This window comes from Cherax quadricarinatus, chromosome 44 (assembly GCF_038502225.1).
Source record: "Cherax quadricarinatus isolate ZL_2023a chromosome 44, ASM3850222v1, whole genome shotgun sequence".
NCBI classification, from domain to species: domain Eukaryota; kingdom Metazoa; phylum Arthropoda; class Malacostraca; order Decapoda; family Parastacidae; genus Cherax; species Cherax quadricarinatus.
In genome coordinates this window covers 19,545,258-19,563,937 of record NC_091335.1, presented here as the reverse complement: position 1 = coordinate 19,563,937, position 18,680 = coordinate 19,545,258, and the positions used below count along the sequence as shown (strand labels likewise).

Sequence of the window (18,680 nt, the reverse complement as noted above, 5' to 3'; positions counted from 1 at the left end):
ACATTTAACCTACCCACCAACCTATCCACTGCCCTCCCAGAATTAACCATCCGTGCCTCCCCGGCATTCCCCATATAAATTATCCCACACACCTTTAGTCTATCCACCACACACCAATGCACAGCTGTTTTCCATCTCGCCCTCCCTACCCAATTCCCTAAGACCAATAATTTCGATTTCTCCACATTCACTTTTAAACCTGTAACTCCTTCAAAACCACCAATCACATCCTCCACCTCATGTAAACTTTCCTCCCTGCTCATTAGAATTGTTGTATCATCCACATACCCTATTATTCCCATCCCTCCATTCTCCACACCATGATCCACCCCTAAACATTTCCCCACTGCCCTGTAAAAAGGGTCCTGTATACAAGCAAACAACAGTTGAGACAGAGGACAACCCTGCCTTATGCCTCTACCCATTGAAACCCACTTTCCCAATTTCCCATTCACCTGCACACATACACCTACCCTATTGTACAAAGTCTCAATCCAATGCACAATCTCTTCCTCAAAACCCTGCCTTCGTAAGATATGCCACAGTGCCCCTCGTTCTACGCAATCATACGCTGCCTGCCAATCCAATGCTAAGACACCTCCCCCCCTTTATTCTCCCCCTCCATACTTTCCACAAAATCTTTTATTATTCCATGCCCCTCATACATCGTCCTCCCAGGCACCCCATACTGACCTCTCGCAACAACTCTATCTATCACGCACTTCAGCCTATTCCCCAAGATTTTTGCGAATATCTTATAATCAGCACATAACGACAACGCCCTGTAGTTCTGCACTGTAGTAGGGCCTTCCCCTTTTGGAATCAAAACTACTACTGCGGTACGCTGCAACTCACCCATCCTCCCCTCACTTTTCATCACATTCATCAGGTTCACTAAAAAATCCTTCAACACACTCCAATGCTTCACATAGAATTCACAAGGTAACCCATCTATACCTGGCGCTTTACCTCTCGCCATATTCTCCAAAGCTCTCCATACCTCCCCCTCTTCAATATCCCCTCCCAATGCCATACGATCACTTCCACTCAGCACACAAGATACATTCTCTCCCAATCTCTCTAAATCCTCACCGTTCACTCCTACACTCCGCAAATATTTTCCAAACCAACTATCCAGAAAACCGTTCATACCCTCAGTAGTTCGCAACTCCTGACCCTTTGTATACCCACCTAAGTTCTCGTGTACTACCAGCTTATCAATCTCCATTGCCAACCTGCGTCTCCGCTGGCCCCGTAACACACAGGCTGACGGCCTGTCACCCCAAATCGCCTCCTCTAACCCACCTTGCACCCTCGCCTCATCAAATCTCTCATTGTGCATATCTCTTATCTGCCACTTTAACGCTTCAATTTCCTCCATTGGATACACACCTACCACAGCACCCCTCTCATAACAACCCTGCAACCGCCCCTCTAAATACTGTTGAAGCCCATATGTCATCCATGCCTCATTCTTTCACCTTCGCACATAATATTGCCTGATCCTCCTCTTCGCAACCCCATCCCACCACCCCAATAAATCGCTTGCACTCTTACTCCCACCCCATAAGTCCTCCCACAAACTTTCAAAATCCCCTCCCTCCACCCCCTCACCCAGTAGTCGTACATTCAGCTTCCAGTACCCCAAATATCTCTTAGGCAAACCGTCCCAATTTAAATCAGCATAAACCACCCTATGATCTGAATAAACGACATTCACTGTCTGCACCCGCATCACCCTCACACCCTTTGTCACATACAACCTATCTAGTCGTGCAGCATAGCCCTTTCTATGAAATGTGTGCTCTATCTCGCTCTCCCCTCCATCAACTATATCCTTCAATCCCACACCTCTCAATAGATCCCCTAAACCTGCCAAAAAACACCCTGCCCCCCTCGGTTCCACATCCTTCCTACGCACCACACAGTTCCAGTCGCCACCAACTATTGTCACTGACGGTAATGACCGCAAATAATATACCAATACATTATTCACAAATTCATTCTTTACCCTTACATCATTCTCAGCTGGCACATACACACAAACTACTGCCATCCTCTCACCTCTCCACCACCCATCTATTCTTAACACACGAACCCCCCCCCCCCTTCTCTCGGATCAGGATTCCCACCCCTCCCTTCATTCGCTCCGAATACATCACAAACACTCTGTACCCATCCACCTCCAATTCCCTTCCCAGCTTGAAATTATGTTCCTGCACAAAAACAATGTCTATAGCATAACGTCTTAAAAATCCCTTTACCCACAGACGCTTCTCACTCGCACACAATCCATTAATATTCACTGTCATGCACCGGAAACCTACTTATGTGATTTCACCCTCTGCCCCATTTCACCTTTCACTGACATGCTTCGTGTGTGTCTGCTTCTTCCACTTTTCTCTCCACTGCCCACTTGTGGCTTCCCCTGATCCAACACCAGACCAGGTGTACCTTTAGAGCTCCCACGCACCACATCAACCCACGGCTTTTTCCCCGGTCTCTGTGCCGGGGTCAAAACATCATCCGAGTCGGAATATGTCACTGCCCTCTTACGGTTGACACTCTCTGCATCCATTTCCAACTCACTGGATGCCTCCCTGTGAATCTCAGCATTCACCTCAATCACTTCCACCACTCCTGGCGAGTCATCTGCCATGTTCGCCAATCTTCCAAGTTGCTCATCTTCAATCTGAACAGGGCTTCTCACCATCCTCAAGTTATCCTCAGAAACCTTCTTCTCAAAGGATTTTCCTTCACGTTCACCAGTAGACCTCCCTCTACCCGCACTTCACCACTTTGCACAGTCTTTCCGGTCTCCAAGGCAGATGCCTCACATCCCACTAACTGCGACAGTGATGGGCTGGTACTCACCAGTGGCAGCTCACGCTCCACTTCCTCACTCCAGGAAGTGCCACTTCTATGTACAGGTGACTCATCAGCATGACCCACCTCCAGTTTTGGCTCTTTCACCATCTCACTACCTAGTTCCTGTCTCCGCTGCCATCTCCCACACTGGGCTGCCATATGGTCATATGCACCACATAACCTACACGTCTTCTGCTGCCCAGCGTAGTACACCATTACCTGCGTCCTAAATGCGTCCAGTATGACGTAAGACGGGATGGAATGCCTCAGCGTCATCTTGAGCGTGAACGTACTATCCGGCAAGCCGGCATACGCTCCATCCATCCATTTACCAGCCATAGCCAGGTGTACAGTTCCATACTGTTCAAATACATTCCGCAGGTCAGTCTCGTCCACCTCAAATGGCACATTTTGGACTTTCATCCATGTGTAATGTCTAGACACGTCGATGAGTCGAACACGTATTGCTGAATTAACGTTCACACTCCCGTCCTGGTACTTGTCAACCAGCCGTTCATACACTCCAGCTGATCTCAACTTGACGAAAATACGATAGGCACCATTTAGCGCCACACCATACAGTTCTTGATCCGCAACACCATAGGTGTCACGGATAATTTGCGGTAAAAGCACTTGTGCAGACTGAGGCGTTATTGCACCACACACCAATTCAAGGCACACCATGTGCACACGCCTTCTCACAGACTGCGCCAAGTTGTGAAAATATAAGTCTCCTCCACTGGCCAGCAGAGGGCAGTAGTCACGCGTCCGCACTCTGCTCAGGTCAAGCGGCGATATACGACAGTCAAGATACTAAGACCAAAAGAGCCATCATCATTGGGTTTTTTCCTAAGAGCATACCGAATTTGTAGTCCTGAGTTTCTTGAAGAGGATTGTTCATACATTCACCAAACCTTCACTAAGTTACATTTTCCTTCCTTTTTCATCAAAGACTGCAAGAAAAGAGCTCTTCAGATCATCAATTCTCCACGCACCAACATCACTCCCAACAAAGTTATAATTCTTCACAACAGCCAGGTTGCACTGAACATTTCTAAAGTACTTTCACAAGCTAACACCAGAGTCGCCATCGCTTCCAGCACTTCAATAAAGGTCTGACCAGGACAAAATCAAAGCACCATGAACCAGTCAATGCAGGGGTTTACACTATACCCTGTGGAGGCTGCGACAAGATTTATGTAGGTGAAACAGCAAGAAACCTCGACACCCGCCTCAATGAACACATTTACGCATGTAGGAACGATAACTTGAACAACGCCTGTGTACAACACCGAAATTCCATCAATCATCTCATGAAATTCAGGGACGCCCAATTAGTGATCAAAGAAACTAATTTCCGCAGACGCAAGTGCCTCGAATCAGCACTAATCGCTATTTCGAATACAATTAAACAAAAAGGCAGCTTCACCATCTCTGAAGTCTTAGCAAGAATCCTCCTGAAAACAGTAAACCCTGCCATCACATAGTCTCTCCTGTTAATACTACACAAAGCACATTACGGAGAATGAACACTGAAACAGGCCTTCTCTATCCAGTCTATATTTGTCTAACCTATTTTTATGTTACCCAAGTAATAGCTTTTATATCCTTTTACTCATGTACGAGTTAATTGCTCTACCAAACCATACCACAGGCGGGATTTGAACCTGCGGTCAGAGAGTCTCAAAACTCCAGACCGTCGCGTTAGCCACTGGACCAGCTAGCCACAAAAAGATTCGTCCAACTAGGTATATTTCTACACCATAGGAAGGTTAGCATAGGCACCACTGTGACCACAAATGCAAGTTTTTACAGACGAATTTCCAGCTAGCGTGGCCGTGACGAACTCTAGCTCAAGTCCCCTCACTGCCGTCAACATGACTCACGAAATCGTAATGACACGATTGCAAATAAACCATACCACGGGTGGGATTTGAACCCGCGGTCAGAGAGTATCAAAACTCCAGACCGTCGCGTTAGCCACTGGACCTATGCTATGCCTATGCTAACCTTCCTATGGTGTAGAAATATACCTAGTTGGACGAATCTTATTGTGGCTAGCTGGTCCAGTGGCTAACGCGACGGTCTGGAGTTTTGAGACTCTCTGACCGCGGGTTCAAATCCCGCCCGTGGTATGGTTTGTTTGCAATCGTGTCATTACGATTTCGTGAGTCAATTGCTCTACCATATTGTATTACTACTACTACTATAACTTATGTCACTACTACTACTACTACTACCACTAGTATTGCACCTCACTCTGAGCCTATATATACCCTGTGTCCTTGTATTGTTTGTAACGGCTTGACAAAGCTCCTGGAGAGCGAAACGTTGCCACAATAAAATGTCACATTAGTTGCACTTGTGTTCTTTTACTTTACAAATTGTATTGTTGCAACACTTTACACATACTGATTTACATTATGTGATTTTTTAAGATAATAATGCATTACCATTGTGATGATCCAGTTGTCAGCTATGTCGCCGCAGTATCTGGCTATACAAGTTGATGAACAAGGCATGAAGCCGGATCTACTTAGAGCTGAGTTAACAAAAGCTGTTAAGGAGGAAGCCAGTGGTATACCTAAGGTGAGAATTATCATAAGATGTTGGTAGTGGCTTGGTTGGTAGCGTCTTCAGTTTACACACTGAGGGTCCGCGATCGATCCCCGGCATTGGTGAAACGTTGGGCATGTTTCCTTGCACCTGCTGCCCTAGTTCGCCTAGCAGTAAACAGGTACCTGGTGGGTCGCATTCTGTGAGGCAATATTAACTTTGCCAGAAATGCTCTGCATAAGTATGCCAACAATGTCAGCTAGTTTTGTATCATGTACGTTGTTGAAATATATTATTATTATTATTATTATTATTATTATTATTATTATTATTATTATTATTATTATTATTATTTGCTGTATAATAAAGAATAATAATTACCATACTTCTATACTCGTGCAATAAACTTTAGTATTGTATTTCTGGGTGAGTCAGTATCGTTTTAGAAGAATTTATCAACCGGAAGTTGTAAGTGAAAACTGGGCGAGGTTTGGGTTCGTCCTGGACTATTATTTAAACTTGATAATGGTTGGCTAGTTTTGGCTTCCCCTGCGTAGTTTAAGCAAGGAAGTGGTGAACATACCCAGACGGTGAAGGTGAAAGACTACGTATGCTCTTATCATCACATATCTTTATTTACTACAAGTACATGTACAAGGTATACAGTCCTAGCTGACATCACTGACATACTACTATATAGAAAGCCACTTGTTATGCTGAGCATTTCGGGCAAATTAGGTCAGTTTTGTCCCAGGATGCGACCCACACCAGTCGACTAACACCCAGGTACCCATTCTGAACTGATGGGCGAAAAAGGACAGGGACAGCAGGTGTCTTACGGAAATACGTCCCTAATGTTTTCCAGCCGTACCGGAGGAGATTCGAGCCCCGGACCTGTGTGTGCTCTGAGTGCGCCAGCGATCGGGCTACGGGACACCTTGAAGTGAGCCCCAACTGAAATGCTAATAATAATAATAATCTTTATTTCTACAAGTACATGTACAATTTTGTCCCCAGGATACGACCCCACACCAGTCGACTAACACCCAGGTACTCATTTTACTGATGGGTGAACATTGGACTGCAGGTAACTTATTGTTTTCAGCCGTACCGGGGATCGAACCCCGCAGACCACAGTGTGTGAGCTGAGTGCGTTAGCGCTCGAGCTCTGGGACACCTATGTAAGTATGCAAATAAATGGTATAAAATACTGACACAATAAAAAAATGAACACATAATCAGCATAATGTGATCCTTTATTAACAACGTTTCGCCCACATAGTGGACTTTATCAAGTCACAAACAGATGTTTGTGACGATAAAGCTCACTATGTGGGCGAAACGTTGTCAATAAAGATCACATTATACTGCCTATGTGTTTATTTTTGCAAATATAGGCAGGCCCCGCCTATACAGCAGGTTAGCTTCCAGGTTGCTGCTGTAAAGTAAATTATAGCCATCTTTTTCACTTTCAAAGGCATATAAAAGCCTGAAATATATTTACAATATTAAATGAGCAACATCGTCAGGCCTAAAAAAAATTGTATATATAACACACACATTACTTACCTTAAAGTATTTTCGTCCTTAGCTTAGAGTGAGTGGTAAATATATTTATTGTAGGAAGTCTGAATAAATGAAGAATGAGTGTAATTGAAAAGTGCTGTATTAGCGAAGAACTGTAAAGTGGGGCCTGCCAGGACCCTCTTGGAAATAAGTCACTCTGATTTTTTTGTTATTCTAGGTTGAAGATTGAGACACTAATGCAACCTATGGGAATCTTTATTCAGGAAACGTTTCGCCACACAGTGGCTTCATCAGTCTAATACAAAGTAGAAAGGCGTAAGGAGAGGAGGAGTTTGAGGTAATCAGTTTCTCAGCCTGGAGACGATGTGTTCAGTCCATCAAGATTGATGGACTGAACACATCGACTGATGAAGCCACTGTGTGGCGAAACGTTTCCTGAATAAAGATTCCCATATGTTGCATTAGTGTCTCAATCTTCAACTTGTCGGTTTTTCAAACCATTCATCACAATTATTCTAGGTTGTCTACACATATGCTGCTATGAATGACAATCTATCTAAGTGTATTTGTGTTAACCTGACCAAACTTACTTCTCGCTACAACATTCTTAAGTGATGAATGGTTTGAAAAACCGACAAGTTGAAGATTGAGACACTTATGCAGCATATGGGAATCTTTATTCAGGAAACGTTTCGCCACACAGTGGCCTCATCAGTCCAATACAAAGAGGAAGGCGTAAGGAGAGGAGGAGTATGAGGTAATCAGTCCCTCAACCTGTCGGTTTTTCAAACCATTCATCACAACTGTCAGACACTGCAGCATCATGGGATCTTGTTACAAAGAATTCTTCAACACTTGTTCAACCTTTGGACGAAGACCTACTTCGACTAGTGGATGGTACCACTATGACCCCGCCTCCGCCTGCTTCACCTCACCTCACTACAGTATATAAGCCACGTCTACGGCCCTATGCTGTACATTCTGCAAGATTGATGGACTGAACACATCGACTCCAGGTTGAGGGACTGATTACCTCATACTCTTCCTCTCCTTACGCCTTCTTTGTATTGGACTGATGAAGCCACTGTGTGGCGAAACGTTTCCTGAATAAAGATTCCCATATGCTGCATAAGTGTCTCAATCTTCAACATTCATAAGGCCTACAGGAAAGAATGGTTCTCTCTGCTCACAAAAAATTCTTATAGGCCGCTTTTTTACAACGGGAAATTCTTTAAATTTTTCGCCACGCGTTTGTTGAGAGAGCGCACGACCCGTAGGAGAGCATAGAGTCTTGGGAGGGGAAGGACGGGAGGCATTCAGGTTTAATCCAAGGGAGGGGAGGACAGGTTTAGTTTCTTGGATTAAGAGCTCCTCAGCAGCATCAAGGAACCTCCCGCCACGGTGAAGACTCATGACCAGACGTTTTCTGACCGGTAGGATTAACGTGACTTTTGACCTACATGGGTAACTTCTGATCTACATGGGTAACTTCTGACCTACATGGGTAACTTCTGACCTACATGGGTTACTTCTGATCTACATGGGTAACTTCTGATCTACATGGGTGACTTCTGACCTACATGGGTAACTTCTGACCTACATGGGTAACTTCTGATCTACATGGGTGACTTCTGACCTACATGGGTAACTTCTGATCTACATGGGTAACTTCTGACCTACATGGGTAACTTCTGACCTACATGGGTTACTTCTGATCTACATGGGTAACTTCTGACCTACATGGGTAACTTCTGATCTACATGGGTGACTTCTGACCTACATGGGTAACTTCTGACCTACATGGGTAACTTCTGACCTACATGGGTAACTTCTGACCTACATGGGTGACTTCTGACCTACATGGGTAACTTCTGACCTACATGGGTAACTTCTGACCTACATGGGTGACTTCTGACCTACATGGGTAACTTCTGACCTACATGGGTGACTTCTGACCTACATGGGTGACTTCTGACCTACATGGGTGACTTCTGACCTACATGGGTAACTTCTGACCTACATGGGTAACTTCTGACCTACATGGGTGACTTCTGACCTACATGAGTGACTTCTGACCTACATGAGTGACTTCTGACCTACACGGATGACTTCAGACCTACATGGGTGACTTCTGGCCTACACGGGTGACTTCTGACCTACATGGGTGACTTCTGACCTACACGGGTGACTTCTGACCTACATGGGTGACTTCTGACCTACATGGGTGACTTCTGACCTACACAGGTGACTTCAGACCAATATGGGTGACTTATGGCCTTCTTGGGTGACTTCTGACCTACATGGGTGACTTCTGACCTACATGGGTAACTTCAGACCTACATGGGTGACTTCTGACCTACACGAGTGACTTCAGACCTATATGGATGACTTCTGACCTACATGGGTGACTTTGGCCTACATGGGTGACTTCTGACCTACACGGGTGACTTCAGACCTATATGGGTGACTTCTGGCCTACATGGGTGACTTCAGACCTACACAGGTAACTTCTGACCTACATGGGTGACTTCTGACTTACAAGAGTGACTTCTGACCTACATGGGTGACTTCTGACCTACATGGGTGACATCTGGCCTACATGGGTGACTTCTGACTTACATGGGTGACTTCTGACCTACATGGGTGACTTCTGACCTACATGGGTGACATCTGGCCTACATGGGTGACTTCTGACTTACATGGGTGACTTCTGACCTACATGGGTGACTTCTGACCTACATGAATGACTTCTGGCCTACATGGGTGACTTTGACCTACATGGGTGACTTCTGACCTACATGGGTGACTTCTGACCTACATGGGTGACTTCTGACCTACATGGGTGACTTTTGACCTGCATGGGTGGCTTCTGACCTACGTGGGTGACATCTGGCCTACATATGTGACTTCCGACTTACATGGGTGACTTCTGACCTACATGGGTGACTTCTGGCCTACACGGGTGACTTCTGACCTACATGGGTGACTTCTGACCTACACGGGTGACTTCTGACCTACATGGGTAACTTCTGACCTACATGGGTGACTTCTGACCTACATGGGTGACTTCTGACCTACATGGGTGACTTCTGACCTACATGGGTGACTTCTGGCCTACACGGGTGACTTCTGACCTACATGGGTGACTTCTGACCTACACGAGTGACTTCAGACCTACATGGATGACTTCTGACCTACATGGGTGACTTCTGACCTACACAGGTGACTTCAGACCAATATGGGTGACTTCTGGCCTTCTTGGGTGACTTCTGACCTACATGGGTGACTTCTGACCTACATGGGTAACTTCAGACCTACATGGGTGACTTCTGACCTACACGAGTGACTTCAGACCTATATGGATGACTTCTGACCTACATGGGTGACTTTGGCCTACATGGGTGACTTCTGACCTACACGGGTGACTTCAGACCTATATGGGTGACTTCTGGCCTACATGGGTGACTTCAGACCTACACAGGTAACTTCTGACCTACATGGGTGACTTCTGACTTACAAGAGTGACTTCTGACCTACATGGGTGACTTCTGACCTACATGGGTGACATCTGGCCTACATGGGTGACTTCTGACTTACATGGGTGACTTCTGACCTACATGGGTGACTTCTGACCTACATGAATGACTTCTGGCCTACATGGGTGACTTTGACCTACATGGGTGACTTCTGACCTACATGGGTGACTTCTGACCTACATGGGTGACTTCTGACCTACATGGGTGACTTTTGACCTGCATGGGTGGCTTCTGACCTACGTGGGTGACATCTGGCCTACATATGTGACTTCCGACTTACATGGGTGACTTCTGACCTACATGGGTGACTTCTGGCCTACACGGGTGACTTCTGACCTACATGGGTGACTTCTGACCTACACGGGTGACTTCTGACCTACATGGGTGACTTCTGACCTACACGAGTGACTTCAGACCTACATGGATGACTTCTGACCTACATGGGTGACTTCTGACCTACACAGGTGACTTCAGACCAATATGGGTGACTTATGGCCTTCTTGGGTGACTTCTGACCTACATGGGTGACTTCTGACCTACATTAGTAACTTCAGACCTACATGGGTGACTTCTGACCTACACGAGTGACTTCAGACCTATATGGATGACTTCTGACCTACATGGGTGACTTTGGCCTACATGGGTGACTTCTGACCTACACGGGTGACTTCAGACCTATATGGGTGACTTCTGGCCTACATGGGTGACTTCAGACCTACACATGTAACTTCTGACCTACATGGGTGACTTCTGACTTACAAGAGTGACTTCTGACCTACATGGGTGACTTCTGACCTACATGGGTGACATCTGGCCTACATGGGTGACTTCTGACTTACATGGGTGACTTCTGACCTACATGGGTGACTTCTGACCTACATGGGTGACATCTGGCCTACATGGGTGACTTCTGACTTACATGGGTGACTTCTGACCTACATGGGTGACTTCTGACCTACATGAATGACTTCTGGCCTACATGGGTGACTTTGACCTACATGGGTGACTTCTGACCTACATGGGTGACTTCTGACCTACATGGGTGACTTCTGACCTACATGGGTGACTTTTGACCTGCATGGGTGGCTTCTGACCTACGTGGGTGACATCTGGCCTACATATGTGACTTCCGACTTACACGGGTGACTTCTGACCTACATGGGTGACTTCTGACCTACATGGGTGACTTCTGACTTAAATGGGTGACTTCTGAACTATATGGGTGGCTTCTGACCTACATGGGTGACATCTGGCCTACATGGATGACTTCTGACTTACATGGGTTACTTCTGACCTACATGGGTGACTTCTGACCTACATGGGTGATTTCTGACCTACTTGGATGGCTTCTGACCTACATGGGTGACATTTGGCCTACATGGATGACTTCTGACGTACATGGGTGACATTTGGCCTACATGGGTGACTTCTGGCCTACATTAGTGACTTCTGTTCTACATGGGTGACTTCTGACCTACATGGGTGACTTCTGTTCTACATGGGTGACTTCTGACCTACATGGGTGACTTCTGAGCTACATGGGTGACTTCTGGCCTACATGGATGACTTCTGTTCTACATGGGTGACTTCTGTTCTACATGGGTGACTTCTGACCTACATGGGTGACTTCTGACCTACATGGATGTCTTGCAATCCACAATTTTTTATTTAGTTATGCCTGTATTTTTTTCTCTTCAGTATGAGAGTTCTTGGGAAATACCAATTACAAGTAACCATGGTTAATTATATTTCAGGTGATGTACCTGGTGCCCAATGGCAGCAACCCCACTGGAACTACCATGAGCCTGGAGCGCCGTCAAGCTCTCTATGATATTGCGTCTGATTTTGACCTTATTATCCTGGAAGATGATCCTTACTACTACTTTCACTATGAACAAGAGCATCAGGTAATACATTCATATTTGAGTGAGAGGAGACATATGGTTTTTGGGACTTGAGCTGTTGGAGTGTAAGCAAAGTAATATTTTATGAAGGGATTCAGGGAAATCGATTAGCCGGACTTGAGTCCTGGAGGTGGAAAGTGATGTTCCTGCTCTCTGTAGAAAGAGTTTGGGATATTTGCTGTTTAGAGTAACATCTAATATATTATATCTGCGCGCCTGATGGTGAAAGTCTCTTATATATATATATATATATATATATATATATATATATATATATATATATATATATATATATATATATATATATATATATATATATATATATGTATGTATATATATATATATATATATATATATATATATATATATATATATATATATATATATATATATATATATATATACATTATATATATATACATATATATATATATATATATATATATATATATATATATATATATATATATATATATATATATATATACACACACATATATATATATATATATATATATATATATATATATATATATATATGTGTGTGTGTGTGTGTGTGTGTGTGTACTCACCTAATTGTGGTTGCAGGGGTCGATGCTCAGCTTCTGGCCCCACCTCTTCTCTGAGTGCTACTGGGTCCTCTCTCTCCCTGCTCCATGAGCTTAATCATACCTCATCTTAAAGCTATGTTTGGTTCCTGCCTCCACTACCTCACTTACTAGGCTATTCCACTTCCTGACTACTCTATGACTGAAGAAATACTTTCTAACATCCCTTTGACTCATCTAGGTCTTCAACTTCCAATCGTGACCCCTTGTTTCTGTATCCCCTCTCTGGAACATCTTGTCTCTGTCCACCTTGTCTATTCCACGCAGTATTTTGTATGTTGTTATCATGTCTTCCCTTACCCTCCTGTCCTCCAGTGTCGTCACCTTTCTTCGTACGACATTCCCCTTAGCTCTGGAACTAACCTTGTCGCAAACCTTTGCACTTTCTCTAATTTCTTGACGTGCTTGATCAAGTGCGGGTTCCAAACAGGTGCTGCATACTCCAATATGGGCCTGATGTACACGGTATACAGTGTCTTGAACGATTCCTTACTAAGGTATCGGAACGCTATTCCCATATTTGCCTGGTGCCCATATGCTGCAGCAGTTATCTGGTTGATGTGTGCTTCCGGAGACGTGCTCGGTGTTATACTCACCCCAAGATCTTTCTCTTTGAGCGAGGCTTGCAGTCTTTGGCCACCTAGCCTATACTCCGTCTGCGGTCTTCTTTGCCCTTCCCCGATCTTCATGACTTTGCATTTGGCGGGGTTAAATTCGAGAAGCCAGTCGCTGGACCAGGTGTCCAGCCTGTCCAGGTCTCTTTGAAGTCCTGCCTGATCCTCATCTGATTTAATTCTTCTCATTAACTTCACATCATCTGCGAACAGAGACACTTCTGAGTCTAACCTTTCCGTCATGTCATTGCAGCGCCCTTCCTGTTATACGCGCCTGGTCCTCTAGCTTCTGCGCTAATCTCCTGTGAGGAACTGTGTCGAAGGCCTTCTTGCAGTCCAAGAAGATGCAATCAACCCACCCCTCTCTCTCGTGTCTTACTTCTGTTACTTTATCATAAAACTCCAGAAGGTTTGTGACACAGGATTTGCCTTCCATAAATCCGTGATGGTTGGCGTTTGTACTCTTGTTCCGTTCCAGGTGCTCCACCACTCTCCTCCTGATAATCTTCATTACTGTACTCACCTAATTGTGGTTGCAGGGGTCGATACACAGCCCCTGGCCCCGCCTCTTCACTGATCGCTGTGTGTGTGTGTGTGTGTGTGTGTGTGTGTGTGTGTGTGTGTGTGTGTGTGTGTGTGTGTGTGTGTGTGTGTGTGTGTGTGTGTGTGCTGCATAAGTATGATTTATTAACCTGCTAAGTAGTATAGAACCCAAAATTACCAACTGCAGTGTATCTACCAGTGCTGTTACACTCAAATCATAATGAGTTATAAGTGAGTGCATAACTTATATGATCAACAAGGTACTTTTAAGGGAATAATCACCGTACCATATATGTACAGCAATTTATTTTTTTCTGTGATGTAAATAGGATCCTTTGCCAAGTTTTCTTAGTATGGACACCGATGGTCGAGTCCTTCGCTTCGACTCCTTCTCCAAGATAGTAAGTCCTGGGCTGCGTGTTGGGTATGTGACAGGTCCCTCGCCACTCTTGGAGAGGATCAACGTTCACCTTCAAGCCAACATCATATGTGCACCCATGTTGTCTCAGGTAGCTGCTACGTCCGTTTTTCAATAACATTTATTGTGTTGTAGTGAAGAATAAGTCACAATATCGTGTTTGAAACTACTGACTACTGACTGTAAACTGAGGATAAAACGTAGATGATTAAGATACATGTGCAACGGCTGGGTATCTTTATTGTTGAAACGTTTCGCCTACACAGCAGGCTTCTTCAGTCAAATACAGAGGCAGCAGGTGTTGTAGTGAAATGAAGATGATGTAATCAGTCCTTCAACGTTGGAGAAATAGTATTTGAGGTGATCAGTCCCTCAGTCTGGAGAAGAGTTCAGCTCCATGGTCCTGAACTCCTGACCACCTCAGATACTATTTCTACAAGGCTGATGGACGGATTCCATAATTATTTCACTCGTACACCTGCTGACTCTGTATCTGACTGAAGAAGCCTGCTGTGTAGGCGAAACGTTTCCTCAGTAAAGATACCCAACTGTTGCACATGTGTCTTAATCTTCAACTTGTCGATATTTTATACCGTTTTGAACATAATTGTCAGATAAAGCGCTACACTGTAGTTACGTCTGAAAGATAAACAGAACTCAGTCAGAAGTAAGGTTAGTAGACAGTGTGACTTGACCTCTGGCTCTCTCCTAGAATCTTAACGTAACTGGACCTCTGGCTCTCTCCTAGAATCTTACCGTAACTGGACCTCTGGCTCTCTCCTAGAATCTTAACGTAACTGGACCTCTGGCTCTCTCCTAGAATCTTAACGTAACTTGACCTCTGGCTCTCTCCTAGAATCTTAACGTAACTTGACCTCTGGCTCTCTCCTAGAATCTTAACGTAACTTGACCTCTGGCTCTCTCCTAGAATCTTAACGTAACTTGACCTCTGGCTCTCTCCTAGAATCTTAACGTAACTGGACCTCTGGCTCTCTCCTAGAATCTTACCGTAACTGGACCTCTGGCTCTCTCCTAGAATCTTAACGTAACTGGACCTCTGGCTCTCTCCTAGAATCTTAATGTAACTTGGCCTCTGGCTCTCTCCTAGAATCTTAACGTAACTTGGCCTCTGGCTCTCTCCTAGAATCTTAACGTAACTTGACCTCTGGCTCTCTCCTAGAATCTTAACGTAACTTGACCTCTGGCTCTCTCCTAGAATCTTAACGTAACTGGACCTCTGGCTCTCTCCTAGAATCTTAACGTAACTGGACCTCTGGCTCTCTCCTAGAATCTTAACGTAACTTGACCTCTGGCTCTCTCCTAGAATCTTAATGTACCTTGGCCTCTGGCTCTCTCCTAGAATCTTAACGTAACTTGGCCTCTGGCTCTCTCCTAGAATCTTAACGTAACTTGACCTCTGGCTCTCTCCTAGCCTCTTAACGTAACTTGACCTCTGACTCTCTCCTAGCCTCTTAACATAACTTGACCTCTGACTCTTTCCTGGCCTCTTAACGTAACTTGACCTCTGACTCTCTCCTAGCCTATTAATGTAACTTGACCTCTGACTCTGTCCTGGCCTCTTAACGTAACTTGACCTCTGACTCTCTCCTAGCCTCTTAACGTAACTTGACCTCTGACTCTCTCCTAGCCTCTTAACATAACTTGACCTCTGACTCTCTCCTAGCCTCTTAACGTAACTTGACCTCTGACTCTCTCCTAGCCTCTTAACGTAACTTGACCTCTGACTCTCTCCTAGCCTCTTAACGTAACTTGACCTCTGACTCTCTCCTAGCCTCTTAACGTAACTTGACCTCTGACTCTTTCCTAGCTCTTAACGTAACTTGACCTCTGACTCTCTCCTAGCCTCTTAACGTAACTTGACCTCTGACTCTGTCCTGGCCTCTTAACGTAACTTGACCTCTGACTCTCTCCTAGCCTCTTAACGTAACTTGACCTCTGACTCTTTCCTAGCTCTTAACGTAACTTGACCTCTGACTCTCTCCTAGCCTCTTAACGTAACTTGACCTCTGACTCTGTCCTGGCCTCTTAACGTAACTTGACCTCTGACTCTCTCCTAGCCTCTTAACGTAACTTGACCTCTGACTCTTTCCTAGCCTCTTAACGTAACTTGACCTCTGACTCTCTCCTAGCCTCTTAACGTAACTTGACCTCTGACTCTCTCCTAGCCTCTTAACGTAACTTGACCTCTGACTCTTTCCTAGCCTCTTAACGTAACTTGACCTCTGACTCTTTCCTAGCCTCTTAACGTAACTTGACCTCTGACTCTCTCCTAGCCTCTTAACGTAACTTGACCTCTGACTCTCTCCTAGCCTCTTAACGTAACTTGACCTCTGACTCTCTCCTAGCCTCTTAACGTAACTTGACCTCTGACTCTCTCCTAGCCTCTTAACGTAACTTGACCTCTGACTCTCTCCTAGCCTCTTAACATAACTTGACCTCTGACTCTCTCCTAGCCTCTTAACGTAACTTGACCTCTGACTCTCTCCTAGCCTCTTAACGTAACTTGACCTCTGACTCTCTCCTAGCCTCTTAACGTAACTTGACCTCTGACTCTTTGCTAGCCTCTTAACGTAACTTGACCTTTGACTCTCTCCTAGCCTCTTAACGTAAATTGACCTCTGAATCTCTCTCTTAGCCTCTTAACGTAACTTGACCTCTGACTCTCTCCTAGCCTCTTAACGTAACTTGACCTCTGACTCTCTCCTAGCCTCTTAACGTAACTTGACCTCTGACTCTCTCCTAGCCTCTTAACGTAACTTGACCTCTGACTCTCTCCTAGCCTCTTAACGTAACTTGACCTCTGACTCTTTCCTAGCCTCTTAACGTAACTTGACCTCTGACTCTCTCCTAGCCTCTTAACGTAACTTGACCTCCGACTCTCTCCTATCCTCTTAACGTAACTTGACCTCTGACTCTCTCCTAGCCTCTTAACGTAACTTGACCTCTGACTCTCTCCTAGCCTCTTAACGTAACTTGACCTCTGACTCTCTCCTAGCCTCTTAACGTAACTTGACCTCTGACTCTCTCCTAGCCTCTTAACGTAACTTGACCTCTGACTCTCTCCTAGCCTCTTAATGTAACTTGACCTCTGGCTCTCTCCTAGCCTCTTAACGTAACTTGACCTCTGACTCTCTCCTAGCCTCTTAACGTAACTTGACCTCTGACTCTTTCCTAGCCTCTTAACGTAACTTGACCTCTGGCTCTCTCCTAGCCTCTTAACGTAACTTGACCTCTGACTCTCTCCTAGCCTCTTAACGTAACTTGACCTCTGACTCTCTCCTGGCCTCTTAACGTAACTTGACCTCTGACTCTCTCCTAGCCTCTTAACGTAACTTGACCTCTGACTCTCTCCTAGCCTCTTAACGTAACTTGACCTCTGGCTCTCTCCTACCCTCTTAACGTAACTTGACCTCTGACTCTCTCCTAGCCTCTTAACGTAACTTGACCTCTGACTCTCTCCTAGCCTCTTAACGTAACTTGACCTCTGACTCTCTCCTAGCCTCTTAACGTAACTTGACCTCTGACTCTCTCCTAGCCTCTTAACGTAACTTGACCTCTGACTCTCTCCTAGCCTCTTAACGTAACTTGACCTCTGACTCTCTCCTAGCCTCTTAACGTAACTTGACCTCTGACTCTCTCCTGGCCTCTTAACGTAACTTGACCTCTGACTCTCTCCTAGCCTCTTAACGTAACTTGACCTCTGACTCTCTCCTAGCCTCTTAACGTAACTTGACCTCTGACTCTTTGCTAGCCTCTTAACGTAACTTGACCTTTGACTCTCTCCTAGCCTCTTAACGTAAATTGACCTCTGAATCTCTCTCTTAGCCTCTTAACGTAACTTGACCTCTGACTCTCTCCTAGCCTCTTAACGTAACTTGACCTCTGACTCTCTCCTAGCCTCTTAACGTAACTTGACCTCTGACTCTCTCCTAGCCTCTTAACGTAACTTGACCTCTGACTCTCTCCTAGCCTCTTAACGTAACTTGACCTCTGACTCTTTCCTAGCCTCTTAACGTAACTTGACCTCTGACTCTCCTAGCCTCTTAACGTAACTTGACCTCCGACTCTCTCCTATCCTCTTAACG

General features: G+C 45.1%; 1 protein-coding gene across 1 annotated transcript in view; it reads left to right on the top strand.

Moving 5' to 3' along the window:
* LOC128697417 (kynurenine/alpha-aminoadipate aminotransferase, mitochondrial) overlaps positions 1 to 18,680 on the top strand; it is a 79,276-nt gene that overhangs the window by 48,651 nt on the left and 11,945 nt on the right. Inside the window, exons 5-7 of the mRNA XM_070094164.1 lie at positions 5,338 to 5,457; positions 12,242 to 12,394; positions 14,486 to 14,665. Coding sequence (XP_069950265.1) covers positions 5,338 to 5,457; positions 12,242 to 12,394; positions 14,486 to 14,665 — 453 coding nt within the window. The remainder of the gene's footprint in view (positions 1 to 5,337; positions 5,458 to 12,241; positions 12,395 to 14,485; positions 14,666 to 18,680) is intronic.